At 43.7% G+C, this 15,739-nt stretch overlaps 1 protein-coding gene across 1 annotated transcript in view; it reads left to right on the top strand.

Annotated features, from left to right (window-relative positions):
• EXOC4 (exocyst complex component 4) overlaps positions 1–15,739 on the top strand; it is a 290,233-nt gene that overhangs the window by 15,842 nt on the left and 258,652 nt on the right. Inside the window, exons 2-3 of the mRNA XM_023918813.2 lie at positions 533–722; positions 4,144–4,338. Of these exons, the coding sequence (XP_023774581.1) occupies positions 533–722; positions 4,144–4,338 (385 nt within the window). The remainder of the gene's footprint in view (positions 1–532; positions 723–4,143; positions 4,339–15,739) is intronic.

Genomic DNA, 15,739 nt, shown 5'->3' with positions numbered 1-15,739 from the left:
TTTCAGCAGTTTTGTTGTAATCTCAAACTTAATTATTTCAATAAAAAAATAAAAAATAATCTTAAAATAATTAATTGATGAGGGGGAATAGGATCATGGGGCCTTTTCTTGGTGTACTGGTGTATGTTTGAAAACTGATGTTGGAAGACCTGGATAGATTTGTGGTAGATTTCTCTGTGACCCCTTATCTTTGGCAGTAAGTTACAGGAACTACAGCACTGCACAAGTCTCACTGATTCCCAAAACTAAAATTAGGATTTTTTCCTTCTAGCACTTCATAAATAATAAATCAAGAAATATTTCAGGTGTTATGTTGTGCCTGTATTAATGACTGTCTGGCAGCATGATAACCAATAGAGAACTTTACCTGAAAAGGAGGGAAAAAAAAAAGCTCTGAAGGGGTTTGGAAACTGGCAGAGTAATAAACCACAATATTGATGGTTTTTATTTTCTCACAGTGCATTGATCTCTACCGAGCACCAGCCACGCTGGAATAAACTCCAAATAACTTTTGGCACCTTGGTGTCCTCAGGACTTTATCCACCAGCGATGACGTGGAGGACCGGGAGAACGAGAAGGGGCGGCTGGAGGAGGCGTACGAGAAGTGTGACCGCGACCTGGACGAGCTGATCGTGCAGCACTACACGGAGCTGACCACGGCCATCCGCACCTACCAGAGCATCACCGAGCGCATCACCAACTCCCGCAACAAGATCAAGCAGGTGAGAGCCAGCCCTGAGTGCTGCTGTGTTTCTGTCAGCTCCACAGCTGAAAATCTCCCTTTTTCCTGGCTGCTGTTGTTTTATCGATGGTTTTGCCACCTGTAGCCGTCGGTGATGGAAGCCCCAAGCTGTGGTTTGGTGCTTTTGTTTCTCCCTGTTTTTCCAGCTTTTCGTCATCATTCTGAATGGAATGAAAATTGAGTTGAGAAAGTGCTGTTACCGCTAAATTCCTGCTGAATTCCCACCTGGAGTTATGTGTCCAACTCTGTTAGAGCAGGTCCAGAGGAGACTCCAGAGCTGCTCCCAGGGCTGGAGCCCCTCTGCTCTGAAGCCAGGCTGGGAGAGCTGGGAATGTTCCCCTGGGGAAGGGAGGGCTCCAGGGAGAGCTCAGAGCCCCTTGCAGGGCCTGGAGGGGCTCCAGGAGAGCTGGAGAGGGACTGGGGACAAGGCCTGGAGGGACAGGACACAGGGAATGGCTTCCCACTGCCAGAGGGCAGGGATGGATGGGATGTGGGGAAGGAATTCCTGGCTGGGCTGGAATTCCCAGAGCAGCCCCTGGATCCCTGGGAGTGTCCAAGGCCAGGCTGGACCGGGCTTGGAGCACCCCAAGATAATGGGAGGTGTCCCTTACCTTGGCAGGGCTTGGAAGAAGATGATTTTTAAGCTCCCTTCAACCCCACATCCTGCCACGATTGTAATTCTAAGCTAGGCCTGAACACCAGTGACTCTGTGTCACCACAGGACCATTGTCCCAAGCTGTGTCTTACTGGCAACATTTTCTGTAGGATCTCATTGAGAACAGGAGTTGTTAAAAGTCAAACTGAGAGGTGGATGTGAAGCACAAAGCTTTGCAGTGCCCCTTTTCATTTATTGTCTGGGCATGTTGCTCTCAGGGTTTTGAAGTCTCTGGGGCTGCTGAGCTCACACCTTTCCATCTCATCTTTTCATGTTTTGCTATCTTGGCCTCCAGCCACCTCCTGAATAGTCTGGGTGATTCATCAGCTTGCTTCTTGCTCACAGAATATGAATTTTGATGCTGTTTCCAAGCTCAGCTGTGTTGTGTGAATGCCTATGAACCCTGTGCCCCCAAATCCTTCTGCATTTTGAGTGCTCACACTTGGGTATGGTGTCAGTAAATAACTCTGGCACTCGGGGCTGGGGACTTGTTAGAGCTGCTCTGCCCCTGCAGCATCAGATGAGTTCTTTGGGCTCCTATCTTGCACTTCCTGTGCAGTTTGCTGTACCTTAACTTTGAAAATTTTTCTAACTTCATTTTTTTTCCTGGCTCTGTGGAAGTCTCAGCTTAAAACCTTTCCCAGCAGTGCTTTAGGAGCAGCAGATTTTTACCCTTGTGGCGTTAGGTACTGACCCTTCTGACTTTGAAAATTCATTTAACATTTTCAAAGAAAATGAGAGCGTTCTGCTGCTTTCCAAGGGTAAGAGTTCATTCCAGGATTTATGGACAAAGCTCAGCACTCTGAAAGCAGAGATCAATTCCACTAAATTTGAAATCAACTGTAGGCAGTGGCCTGGTTTCACACAGTGTGCAAAGCTTTGCAGAGGTCAACACAAGCAGAGAGTGGTGTGACCTTTGGGTCCCACCTAGAAGAATGACAGTGAGGGTGAGGAACCTTTTGGTATTTAAGTTTGCTTATTAGTTTTGGTCAATATGTATTGAAGTGGTTTTGACCTAATCTCACAGGAGGCCCCAGATATGGTTTGTCATCAATCTGTGTTACACTCACAGGCTTGCTCTTCGTGTTCCCCTCTGTGCAAGGTGGGAATTGTACAAGTGACAGATATTCCAGATCCTCCTGTGGATCTGCCTTTTGTAGTCAATTCTTGTGTGAATTCCTGGTGCGAAAGGTTTAGTTTTGATTTTAGCTGAGGTGTTGCTTCTGTAAAACTGAATTATGAAGCAGAACCAATTTGAGCTCCCAAGGGGAGGTTTTTTCAAAGATCTGTTCATTCCTTGCCCTGCTCCCAGATATGGATGGAGTCAATGATTTTTCCTGTAAGGACAGGAGCAGGAATGTCTGGTGAGATTGCTTCTGGAATTCTGGAATTCCTTCTGACCTAATTTGGCTCTCTGTAGCTGCAGTCCACTGATGAAGCTGTGCCAGGTCAGTGAGACATTTCCAATTAATGTATTGAACAGGGATTAGATGTAAAATGATCTCAGTGTGTATTTTAGTTTGCCTGTTTTTTGGACACTCTTAGATGAGGTTTTTTGTTGTTGGCTGAGGATTTTTCCATGCTTCTCTTCTCAGAAGGACATTTTAGAGTGCAGTATTGAAATCTCAAACTCTCCTGCCTCTGGACAGAGGCTGTTTTATGGAGCTGTTGTTATTTACCAGTGTCCAGTTTTGGTCCAGTGATGTGTTTTTCACCAATATTTTTTTTTAAACTGCCTTCAGGTGAAGAAGGTAGGAGAAAGTGCGGCTGAAGTGGGATTTGTGGAGTGCTTTAAAGGCTCATTATTTAAAAATAAATTGAAGGGCTCCTTCTGAGTGTCTCTCTTCATGTGTAATTCAGTGAGAGTTCAGCCTGAGATAAGGTTGGGCCCCAAGTATTCATAACTTCTCACAAAACAAGAGTGCTGTGAAGGCAATGTGTGAAGCTGTGCTGCTAATTGCTTCCACATTTTAGTATGGATTGTTGACTTGCATTATGCAGGAAAAGCTAGGTTACACTGACCTTACCAGGGAGAATCTGAAAGCAGGGAATGCTGTGACTTGAGGGAATGGAAAAGGAAAACTCTCAGGGTTGCCTGAATTGAGAGAAATAAGAAATTTTGCCACTTGGAAGATGGCATGAGGCTCAGAACCAAACTGCATGGCAGCACTAAAGGGTTTGTAAATGGCTTGATAAATAATGGAAATGCTGATTTGTACTCATAAATGTTCTGATTAAATCTTCTCTTCCAAAAAAACTGGTATTGCTCAAGTTATTGGGAAAATGACTTTACTCTTAGCTGGACTTGTTTCAGAGAAAAAACACCAAACTTGAGAAAGGAGGAGACTGCCAAAGGATTTAATAGGCAGCTGGAAGATGTTTGCACCAGGAAAATTAGTGGTGGCTTATTTGCTTCCACAGAAAATTGGATTCTTGCTGTTGGCCAAAATACTGAATTACTTTTTGGGAAATGGCCTTGGTTGTGGTTAACAGGATCTGGTGTTTAATTGCATTGTGGTACTTCAGTTAAATTCTCACTAGCGGTATCAAACTTGTATTAAAGAACATTTCACTACGAGAGTTCAGCTTTTAGGGTCTGAAAAGTTCTCAGCCAAGGCAGTATGAAGGAAATCAAGTTTGGTTTTAGCCTGGTGATATTTTTTGAATTCCTAATAAAGCAAACGTGGGGAAGGGCTGCTCTCGGTTGCAGGGACAGATGTCATTAACCCTTGCTGTGCTGCTGCAGGTGAAGGAGAACCTGCTGTCCTGCAAGATGCTGCTGCACTGCAAACGGGACGAGCTGCGCAAGCTGTGGATTGAGGGCATCGAGCACAAGCACGTCCTGAACCTCCTGGACGAGATTGAGAACATCAAGCAGGTCCCTCAGAAGCTGGAGCAGTGCATGGCCAGCAAGCGCTACCTCAACGCCACGGACATGCTGGTACTCCCTTTCCTTCCCCTACCCTTCCCCTACCCTTCCCCTACCCTTCCCCCCACCCTTCCCCCCACCCTTCCCCCCACCCTTCCCCCCACCCTTCCCCCCACCCTTCCCCCCACCCTTTCCCCCACCCTTTCCCCCACCCTTTCCCCCACCCTTTCCCCCACCCTTTCCCCCACCCTTTCCCCCACCCTTTCCCCACCCTTTCCCCACCCTTTCCCCCACCTGCCTGGAGCATCTCCTTTCTTAAAATCCTACCAATTATTTCAAACCCATTTTTATTATAGAAGGAGCTCCTGTGTCCCTCCTCTTTCATCCCCAGAATGCACTCACAACTTTGGTCATCATTCAGATGGGAAATTTCTTTGAGAGGACAAAGTCTTAAGGTTTAGGTCAGGCATTAGGAGGAATTTCTTCACAGAAAAGGTGATTAGAGGTGGGAATGAGCTGCCCAGGGAGGTTTGGAGTCCCCACCCCTGGAGACAAGGAATGACTGGATGTGGCACTCAGTGGTGGGACTGACCATAGGTTGGACTTGATGATCTCAGGCATCTTTTGATGATAGGTTTCATTCCTACTTGGTTTTGTGACTCTGTGATTCTTTTCCCAGGCCTTTTGATCCTTTCTGCTTACTTCCAGCTCTTGTTTCATCTCCTTTTCTTCCTTCCTTCAAGTGTTTTTTCTCTTCAGTTCCATCTCTTCTATAAGCTTGCTTTTCAGTTCCTGTCTTGTGCAGGAGTTTAGAAGCTTCCTGCACTTCTCTATTAACAATCTTTCTTTCATTTTCTAAACTTAACAAGCACATTTCCTCACCAGACTCCAATCCTTCCTTACCTGGAACTGTCTCCTAGGAATTAAAAACAAGGGAGAAGTGATCTTTCTCTTCTCAGTCCTGACGTGTGGAGTGCCCAGTCCAGTCGTGGGCTCTCCGGTAAAGACAGATGGAGTTACTGGGTCCAGGCCAGTGGGGGATTACAGGGATGCTTAAGGAGCATCTCACATGGAGAGAGGCTGAGAGAATCCTCAGGGAGATGTTTTTGATGCTTTTTATTGTTACATAGGAGGGTGCAAAGAAAACAGAGCCAGACTCTCCTTGATGGTGCCCAGGGACAGGAGAAGAGGAATGTGCACAGCCTGAAACACAGGGAATAGTTTAACCCTAAACCAGCCCTTTTTTACTGTGGGGATGGTTGAACACTTGAACAAGTTCAAGCTCTATAGACCCAGAGAGGTTTTGGTGTCTCTCTCTGTGGAAAATTTCCAGATCCAGACTGGACATGGCTCCATGCTTGACCAGGGAAGTGGATTTGGTATTCTCCAGAGATTCTTTCTGTCCTGAATCATTTTATGGTTAAAAGTGCAGGCAAAAGCATTTTGTTTCTTACTCTTTTCCTCTTACTTACTTAGTAAGAGTTTCATACTCTTCCTCTGTTTCTTACTCCTCTTTGCCAGACAGTGTCTTTAAGGCCATCTTTTCATTGCTTATTGTTTTTTTCCACTTTACTGTCCTTTGTCTCTCTTAGCTGTGTCTCTTCACTTCTTTTTAATAAGTCATTATCCTGCAGAAGGAAAAGCTGGAAATTGTCACCCTGAACTTTAATTTCCTTTTAGCTTTATCTTATTTTAACTTAAACATGACTTTGTAAAACTTACCTTGTTCCCTCTGGTACATTTTCCACAGCTGGATGCCACTCTCATCCCACCCTCCCATGGCCTGTGGACCCCAGCTGGTTTTTGCTGCTGCTGTCACATCCTCGTGTCTGGTTTCACTCTGTCATCACCTCCCTTTTGTTTTTCTGTTCCTCCTCTTCTCCTGTGATGCAGTCACAGCATCATGGAATGGTTTGGGTCGGGAGAGACCTCAAACCTCATCCAGTGATCAAACTTCCACCTCCCACTGTCCCAGGCTGCTCCAAGCCCTGTCCAGCCTGGCCTTGGACAGCTCCAGAATCAAAGTGTGGTTTTTACCTGATATTTCCAATTGCCAGATGTGAAAAAGGAGGTGCAAATTAAGGGTGTTCAGTAGGTGCCAAAATATGACACTCACAGTTGCCATCAGTATGAGCTGAAATGCTGGTTCTTTTTTCACCACTTTGCTTGGTTTGGGCTTTTTTTGTGGGTTCCTTTTTAAATTTAAAAAAAAATCTTTTCAAAATTCCAGACAAGTAATCTATTTCCTTTTCAAAATCTGTTAGGAAGTGTAAGAAGAAAAATAACCTTGCCTCAGATTTCTCATACATTATACTTTAGAAATGGTTTTCAACCTGTGTATTTGATATCTTACTGGTTTGCAATATTTTGTGTACGTTTATTTTAACTAGGAGCACTTATGTGTATATAAATGTCTGTGCTTGGATAAAGTTGCCTGTGGCTGTGAGGGAGAGACAGCATTAAATCTGTCTGATTTATAGATTTCTGCAGCATTTCTGTTGCTGCTCTGTTTGGTTGGGTTTTTTTTGTTTTCAGCATAGTAATTTTTTTCTAATAAATCAAATAATAATGATATAAAAAGCAGCTGTTAGTTCATGGGCTTTTTTGAATATACATCAAGGAATGCAGAGAAACCTCAAGTAGAAATTGAACACTCAATTTCAGCCACTCATTGACACTTTCAATTCTCATTTGAAGACAAATGTGCCTGTATAAAGAAACAGTAATTCCACCTGCATTTGGAGCTTTTCCCTGGCCAAAAATCACTGCAGGCTCATTGGCTTTTGCCATCTTGTGTTAACACAGCTCTGCGAGGCTGTGATGTTGTAATCACTCACTGGCTGCAGGATAATTCCCTTCTCCTTTGATATGATAGGAACATTATGTAAAATCATTACTGATGTGTCAGGGAGGCGCAGTGTCCATAGATCTGCCTGTCCTTTGGTTTCATTCCTCAAGGTAAACAGCTGCTGATGGCTCAGGAAAAGCCCAGAGTGACCTGACAAGGAGTTTGTAGCCCTCACCCTGCAATTGCAGCCCTGATTAATGCTGTTCCTGTAGCCTTGTGATCCATACAGTCAGAATCAGACCTTTGCAGCCCTGTGCTGGCTGGATGCAATCCCTCCAAAGGCATCATTCCAGCCTGCTGCATCCCATCCCTGCAGCCTGCTCTTTGTATTCCACTCACATTAATTGAAGTAATTTTGCCACTGAAGCGTGTTTCAAACCTCTGCATTTAAATTGAAATTTTAATTCCCTTATTGTTTGGAAAAGACGGCTGAGGATGGCTTGTTACAGGTTTCATTATCACTCAAAACTCTCCAGCTGCTGGTTCTAATGTGCAGTGACTGAGTAATGCAGGCAAGGATTGTTAATAAAAGACTGGCAGCTTTTCCCAGTCGGATAAACACAATGCAGAGGTGCTTTGTGACAGCTTACATTTGTATGAAGTTAAATTTTTTTTTTAAGTGACAGGTTTTTTTTTTTTCTTTCTGATTCTGTATCCAGCCAGAGGAGCACACAAATATCAGGTGTTCCCGTTGTGTGTTCCTCCAGCATCTTGATAATTCCAGGAGCACAGGCAGCAGGATCAGGTTTGCTGTCCTATAATTGCACATTACAGGTTGTCTAAAAGAACCCATTTCTAGCATCCTTTGAATTGTGAAGCTTTGGAGAATTTGGGAATGCCTGGAACAGATAAAATACCTCTTTGAGCTGGAATGCATTTTAGTTATTTTCCATTTCTTTATGTGCCTTTTTTATAGAGAGAGTTTGTACGTTTGCCTGAAACGGAGCTGTTTGTTCACACTCTGAATTACTGGCAGCAATATTCACTTTTATGGGGCACTTGAGTGCACGTGCAGCCATTTGTGGGTGGTTTTTGTTTAATGTAAAACAAGAAAAGGATTCCAGGAGGAGGGACCTCGTGGCTCTGCACAACTCCCTGGCAGGAGAGGGGGCAGCTGGGGGGAGCAGGGACAGGAGGAGGAAATGGGCTCAGGCTAGGCCAGGGAAGGGTCAGGTTTATATTGGGGAAAATTTCTCACAGAAAGGGTGCTGGTGGTGGAGCTCCCATCCCTGGAGGGATTTAAAGCCATGTGCATGTGGCACTTGGGGACTTGGGCCAGTGCTGGGAATGCTTGGACTCAGAGGTCTGAGAGCTGTTTTCCAACCTAAACAATTCCAAAATTCTGTCATCTGCTATTGAGGGGAAATTCTGGCTGAAGAGGAGCTTCCTAAGACCAGTCTCTAGAGAGGGGGGCAGAGCAGGGGCCAGGGACAGATTGATGTCACTTCCCTGGAAGCCTGAGCTTGGCTGATGCAATGAGGAATCCAAGTTCTTCCAGAGGAGTTGTTTTGGGAATGCTCCACACCACCAGAAGCCAGAGCAGAGATCAGCAGCAGGACAGGAGATTCACCCTTGGAGGAAACAGTTTCATGTCCAGTCTTCCCAGCACTGTGCATTGATTATGCTCTGCATAGTAATCAATACATTAATTAGCTCAAGATTGTGGAGATCTCTGCTGTTACTTTAATTCTTCTGATTCCACTGTTGACCCATGAGGTCCCCATAGGTAAAACTTAATATTTGCCATTTGTTTCTATAATTTAAGAGCTGAGATGCTGAAAACAGTGAAGAAATATTGTTGAATAAAGTAATTCAAGGTCATGTCATAGAATGAAATAAAAACTCTTTAGGCTACTTTGCTTTTGTGTCTGGATTTGCCCTTGTGGCAGGTAATAAACACTGAAACTGCAGGAATCTGTCCATGGAATAAAAGGGAGGATCATTGCTATTTCCAGCAGAACTTTTATTTATTAGGAAGACAAGAAGGAAGAATGAAGGTGGGAAGAAGGAAGGATGGAGCCCTTTGATTATTTTTCACTTGGTTTCCCCCCATCCTTGTGTTGCAGAGTGAGGAATTTGTGTTTTCCTCATGGGTGCATCCTTCTCCTGTGTCCTTTTCCCAGGAAATCAAAAACTGTCACTGTTTTATTTCTCCAGAAGCAGGGAATGCTCCAACACATATGCTCTTATTTCTTTTACAGTGTTAAAGACTTAAACTTCAGGTTTTTAATGTCAGGAAAATAATAATATATATCTCCTGCTCTGCTTTCTGATGTGAGTAATAGCAACAGGAATTTTTTTTTTCTGGAGCTGCAGCAGGATTTTTTGGAGCTGCTCACTTTCTCACTGCAAATTTGGCATTTTACAAAAAAAAGTGATTTTGTTCTTTTAAAGGCAGGACTTTACAACACAACTGAGTGACTGGATGACAACAGGGGCAGAAGTGGAAGGGGGTGTTAATAAGTGGAAATGCTGTGCAGAAATCATGGAATGCCAGAATGGTTTGGGTTGGAAGGGACATTAAACCCTCCCTCTGTTCCAGGCTGCTCCAGGCCACATCCAGCCTGGCCTTGGACACTTCCAGGGATCCAGGGGCAGCCACAGCTTCTCCTGGAAAACAAATGGAGGTGGCACAGGAAAGAGATAGAGGAGAAATTGAGCAGGGCAGGGATACCCTGGAGAGCAGTGAGGACAAGGAACCCCACTGGCTGTGGGAAAAGAGTCAAACAACTGCTTTGAAATATTGAAATGTTTTCTCAGGAGCTGAGGGTGGTTTTTGCTCTGTGTGCAAAATATTTACCCTCTTCTTATTCATCCCATAATGAGCATCTCATTCCAGAGCAGCTGTGGCTGCCCCTATATCCCTGGAAGTGTCCAAGGCCGGGCTGGACAGGGTTTGGAACACCCTGGGGTAGTGGAAGGTGTCCCATGGGCACTGGATGGGCTTTAAGGTGTCTTCAACCCAAACAATTCCATGATTCTTCATCTTCCTCAACAACCTCCAGCGCTCCTCACCTTCCTGTGCACTCCACGTTAATCCTCTGGAAAAGCTCTTGGAGTGACACCACATCCCTGGAAAACAGGGGCTGTTTGTAGCCCTGGGCACGGCTGAGATGTTTCATTTTTATTTCCTGTGGCTTTCCTCAGGATGGCACAAGGAGAGTCTTTCAATTAAAAACGTCTTGTAGTGAGCAGAGTTCTTATACCTTAAGTAGCCTGGAATAATGAAATAAATAAAAATAGCAGTGCAGTTCTCAGTCTGCATTTTATTTACTGCCTGCTTTTCAGCTGGAACCAGGAAAATCAATAAAAACACTTTCATTTTGTTTCTGCATTCCTTAGTGCAGCGCTGGGATTCAGGTGCTGCCGTGGAGTTTTATATTTTGGAATTAAGTAAGTGGAAATAAGAGACCTGGGTTTGTTCAGGATTCTGTAGAAGTGCCTTTATAGGTAAATTTAAATTTTGGCTCTGTTTGAAATTCTCTTTAGAGAAGTGATGTCTCTGGGGTTGTATCTCATTTTATGTGAGGTTTCTATTAATTGTTAATGATTGGCAAATGCTGATTTCTTAGGGTGAGGGACAGGTGAGAAAGAGACACCTTGTTTTTTGTTAATTTTATTCATTCCACATGTACCTGGAATATGTTCCAGTGATTCCCAAAGCCATGGAACTCATGGGTTTTGTGTGTTTGGTGAAAGGTCTGGGGCCACATGAGGAGGTTCTGAGGGCATTTGGTTTGTCCCAGTTGAGTTTGGTAGAATCCTGGTGAGTTCACACAGAAGAACTGGGGATATTTATTCTTAGATCACTTTTCACCTCTCTTCTGTAATTTTTTCCCATTTTTTCTTCAAATACTTCTCTGATTATTTTTTAATAAACTTTAGGCTAGTTTTAAACACATCAGAACATGAAATTGCTTTCCCTTAGAAACACCTTCAATGACTCGCTCTCATTCTTTCCCTGCTGTAATTTGCATTATCAGGGCAGTCTCTTGCATGAAGTTTTAGTACCTGAAGCTGCCTCCTTTGCATGGCCAAGTGCTTGACCCCAGCAATTCTTATTTAATAAGAATATATAAGAATAATTCTTATTTAATAAGAAATCAGGCTGTGATGAAGGTGGGGCAGAGTTGGAATACAGAGAATGATTTTCCAGCAATCATCAATTTCCTGGAATTCTTTTTTAAACTCTGGGGTGTAAGGCAGAATTTTATCCCCAGTAAAACGTTGCAGCAACATCATGAAAAAATTGTTGAAGGCTTATGGGCACTGTAAAATAATGCAGATAAATCTGATTGAATTACTTTGAAAATGCAGCTTTAAAGCTGACAGAAAGGTGTAATAAATTCAGTTTTTACTAAAGCATTTGAAACGTTTGGGATGAAAATGGAAATGAGAAGTGAAAGGGAAAAATCTTGGGTAATTCTTTGATGCCAGTAGATAATTCTGCCATTTCAGGGAAGTCATTTTTCTGTACTGGTGGAGAAATTGCAGAATTTGTGTTCAGGTCCAAGTAAGCAGTTGCATAAACCTCTTGTTTTTAGCCCCTCTCTTCCCTGAGCACCACTTTTGGTTCCAGCACTTTGTTGCTAGAAAGGCATTGATGAATTACAGCGAGTGGAGGAGGAAGGAGAATGATTGATGGGTGACTGAGGCAAATGCAAAAGAATTAAATTTCTGTAGCTGGAGGAAAGGACAGCAAGTGAGGAACATAATTTTATAAATATTTAAAAGTTTGCAGAGGGAAAACAGTCTTTGGTCATTGCCATTGGAACACTTCAGAAAAACAAAAACCATTTGTCCTTTGTGTTAAGGTGTTTCAGACCAGGTTTGCCCAAAATAACCATTTTACTTTTGTTTGTACATTTTTTTCATTCCTTCTCCACGCAGATCACTTTGCTTGTCCCAGGATGAGCTGTTTTTCTGTAAACTGAGCACCTTTTTTGTGTGTGTAGCTCAGAATTTCTCAAAGTGATGTTCCAAACCTCTCCCCCTCTCGGCTGCAGTCATCTGTGTCATTCCCCCCCTTCCAAATCCTTTCATGCTGTGGAGCGAGTTCAGCTCTTCCCAAAATATTGCAAAGGCACCATAATCATAATTTATAGCTCTTTCTTTGCTTTTTGCTTGTTGATTCTTACAAGATTTTTACAGGTGAACAAAACTTGGAGTAAGTTCTTCCCTCACCTGAATATCCATTGTGTTAACACCCAGTGCTGTCCATCAGCTCCTCATTAATCCTCCTGCCCTGGGTTCCTTTGCTCCTTCTCCTGTTTTTGGGGAGTCAGGAATATCATCCCTGATCTCTTTTTTTCCTGTTTCCAGTCATTTTACCTGAAGATTCTCTGCTTTAGGATCACCAGGGTGGTTTTTAAGTTCAGGGTCATCCTACCTAATTCCTATTTACTGGCTGGGCTTGATGCCACCTCTCACCGTGCTGTGGCAATTTGGTAGCAGACAATTCCCAGCCTTTGGATTTCTTAAGTTTTCCTTGTATCCCATTTTTTGGCTGGCCCATCCTCAAAGGCCATCAGCTTCATCCTGATTCACCTTGCAACTGAAATACTGCAAGAAATCTACAGCTGAAACACAGCCTTGGTAAAACTTGTGTCGAGGTTGGGATTAAAAGATATAAATGGAGCTTAAGTTAATCAGCTGCTCGTTAAGTGTTGCCAGCAGTGGAGTCTCCATGTGCCTCACAGGCTTTTGGGTGTTATTCTGTGATTCCAGCTCTTCTGTGATTCCCTGCATTGTCCAGCAAAAATGTGGGAATTTTGCCGCCTTAAATTCAGGAGCTCCTTACTTATTTTATTGCTAATAAACTTATGAGTGGTTTGGAGTTTTGAGGTGGGTAAAAATAGAGAACACAAACAAACCCTGCTGAAGGAAATGTTTTCTCACTGCTCTCCAGGTACAAATCATGTCCAACAGCTTTATTTACTCCCCTCTCTTTTCTCAAGTTGCTTTTTTCCACGGCTTTTGCTCAATCTGTCACAGCTCCTGTGCCGAGGCAGTGGGTGGCACAGGAATTGGATGGCACAGGAATTGGGTGACACAGGAATTGGGAAGCACAGGAATTGGGTGACACAGGAATTGGGTGACACAGGAATTGGATGATACAGGAATTGGGTGACACAGGAATTGTGTGGCACAGGAATTGGATGGCACAGGAATTGAGAGGCACAGGAATTGTGTGACACAGGAATTGGATGGCACAGGAATTGGGAAGCACAGGAATTGGGTGACATGGGAATTGGGTGACACAGGAATTGGGTGACACAGGAATTGGGTGACATGGGAATTGGGAAGCACAGGAATTGTGTGGCAAAGAATTGGGAGGCACAGGAATTGGGTGACACAGGAATTGTGTGACACAGGAATTGTGTGGCACAGGAATTGGATGGTACAGGAATTGGGTGACACGGGAATTGGGTGGCACAGGAATTGGGAAGCACAGGAATTGGGAAGCACAGGAATTGTGTGGCACAGGAATTGGATGGCACAGGAATTGTGTGACACAGGAATTGGATGGCACAGGAACTGTGTGACACAGGAATTGTGTGACACAGGAATTGGATGGCACAGGAACTGTGTGACACAGGAACTGTGTGGCACAGGAATTGTGTGGCACAGGAATTGTGTGACACAGGAATTGGATGGCACAGGAATTGTGTGGCACCTGGGAATGTTTCTTGCTGTTCTTCTTCCTCTCACAGCACTTTGATTCACGGGTTTGGGTTAGAAGGGACCTTAAAACTCATGCAGTTCCCATGGGCAAGGACACCTCCCACTATCCCAGGGTGCTCCAAACCCTGACACCTGGCCTTGGGCACTTCCAGGGATCCAGGGGCTGCTCCAGGGCCCCCCAGGGAAGAGAGGAATCAGCATTTGTGTCTCTTTGCCCACTGCCAAGTCCCAAAAGCTGCAGTGTGAGGACTCTCCCGTTCCACAGCAGTTTCCAGGCTCAGTCCTTACCTCCTGCACGTCAAGTGCAAATGGAATTCAGTGACCTGCTTGTTTAGATCTGCCTACATTTATTTTAGCTGGTTTTTAGTCATTTTCCTTTCCTGTACCTTGTGAAAATGAGTCCCTGGTAAAAGCAGCAGATCAATTCTCCTTTTAAATGTCAGAATTGTTGTATTCACCAGCGAGGCGGCTGGAACCTTCTGGGCTGTTGCTTATTTATTTACTCTTTTATTCTGAGGGCTCAGCTTTTTCCCTTTTGTCAGACTGTGTTTGTGTACGACTTTTTTTTATCTTGAATTATGACCCACCACATTGTTTTCTTTTAACCTTTCTCAGTTGTGTGTTCATGTTTTCATATCTGTTGTCTAAATTCAGAACAGGCTGGTTTCCCAGCCAGAAGGGATTTGGTTTTCTAGTAAAATAATAAATAATTGAGGATGGAATTCTCCCCTGTGAGGGTGGTGAGGCTCTGGCACAGCTTTCCCAGAGAAGCTGTGGATTCCTCATCCCTGGAAGTGTCCAGGGCCAGGTTGGATGGGTCTTGGAGCAGCCTGGGACAGTGGAAGGTGTCCCTGCCCATGAGGACTGGGTGATCTTTAATGTCCCTTCCAACCCAAACCATTCCATGATTTTATGATTCTATCATTATTTTGGGTTTTTTTTTCCTCTCTCTGGAAAGAAAACCATCTAACTGAGACTTTTCACTTTATCTCTGCTCACTCCAGGCCTGTGGGTGTTCAGCAGAACCTTTGAGGGAATAAATAGATTTCACTGTAAGCAGATTGGAAAACTTTGGCTGAAGTCAGGAAAGAAAGAATTTTGACAAATACCTTGTTAGCACTTAGGTTCTTGTTTGTTGTAAAATGCTGAATTAAACCCTTCCAAATTGCCTGTTCCACTAAGCAAGTGTTTAGCTATGTTTTCTTTTTAAGGCAATTAAGCCCTGCAATAAACTGCCTGTGACCTTTAAACAAGCTGCCTAATGGTGCTGGTGCCACAGTTATTTTCTATAAACTTGCAATTTTTAGCTTAAACAAAGCACAGCTCTTTTTCCAGGCTTATTTCATCTCTATTTCCTAAAGGGTCTTTGCTTATTGTAGGTACTAATAAGTAGAGAGAGATAAGAAGATTTGAACATCAGGAATTACTATCAGATCATCTAAGCAAAATTCTGTGCTAATCCAGGCCAATATTTTAATTAGTGTTTGACTAAATTACAGTTATTGTGTGTTCATGAGCAGCTTTCAATGGGAGAGAGAGCTGAATTCAAGAATTAAAGGAGGTGCTGGTGGGGACTGCCCATTCTTTTGGTACAATTTGCTCATTGTAAAGCAGTTTTTTTCCACAAGAATAACAGCTTGGTTGTTGTTGATTCTTTTTCCAGCTGCTCTCTGTTGCTGTGGCTCCTCTCTGCACCCCAGCCCCTGCCAAAAGATTCATGTGGGGGACCTCTTTTACCTGTAATTAACTTTTTTGTCCATCTAATCTAACACAATGCCATGATCCCCCTGCAGCAAAACAAACAGAAATCACTTTATTTCCATTTAACTGAGCTCTGTGTGTAGAAAAAAGAGCCAGGAAGGACCATCAGCTGTTTCTTCTGGACCCTTGAGCCACGTGTAGTCCTTCTGTACATCTCATTTCCAGGTTTTCTTGGGCTGC

This window comes from Cyanistes caeruleus, chromosome 4 (genome assembly GCF_971803275.1).
Source record: "Cyanistes caeruleus chromosome 4, bCyaCae1.hap1.1, whole genome shotgun sequence".
In the NCBI taxonomy this organism is placed as follows: Eukaryota; Metazoa; Chordata; class Aves; order Passeriformes; family Paridae; genus Cyanistes; species Cyanistes caeruleus.
Note: the sequence above shows the minus strand (reverse complement) of the source record. Positions and strands in the feature narration are given on the sequence as shown.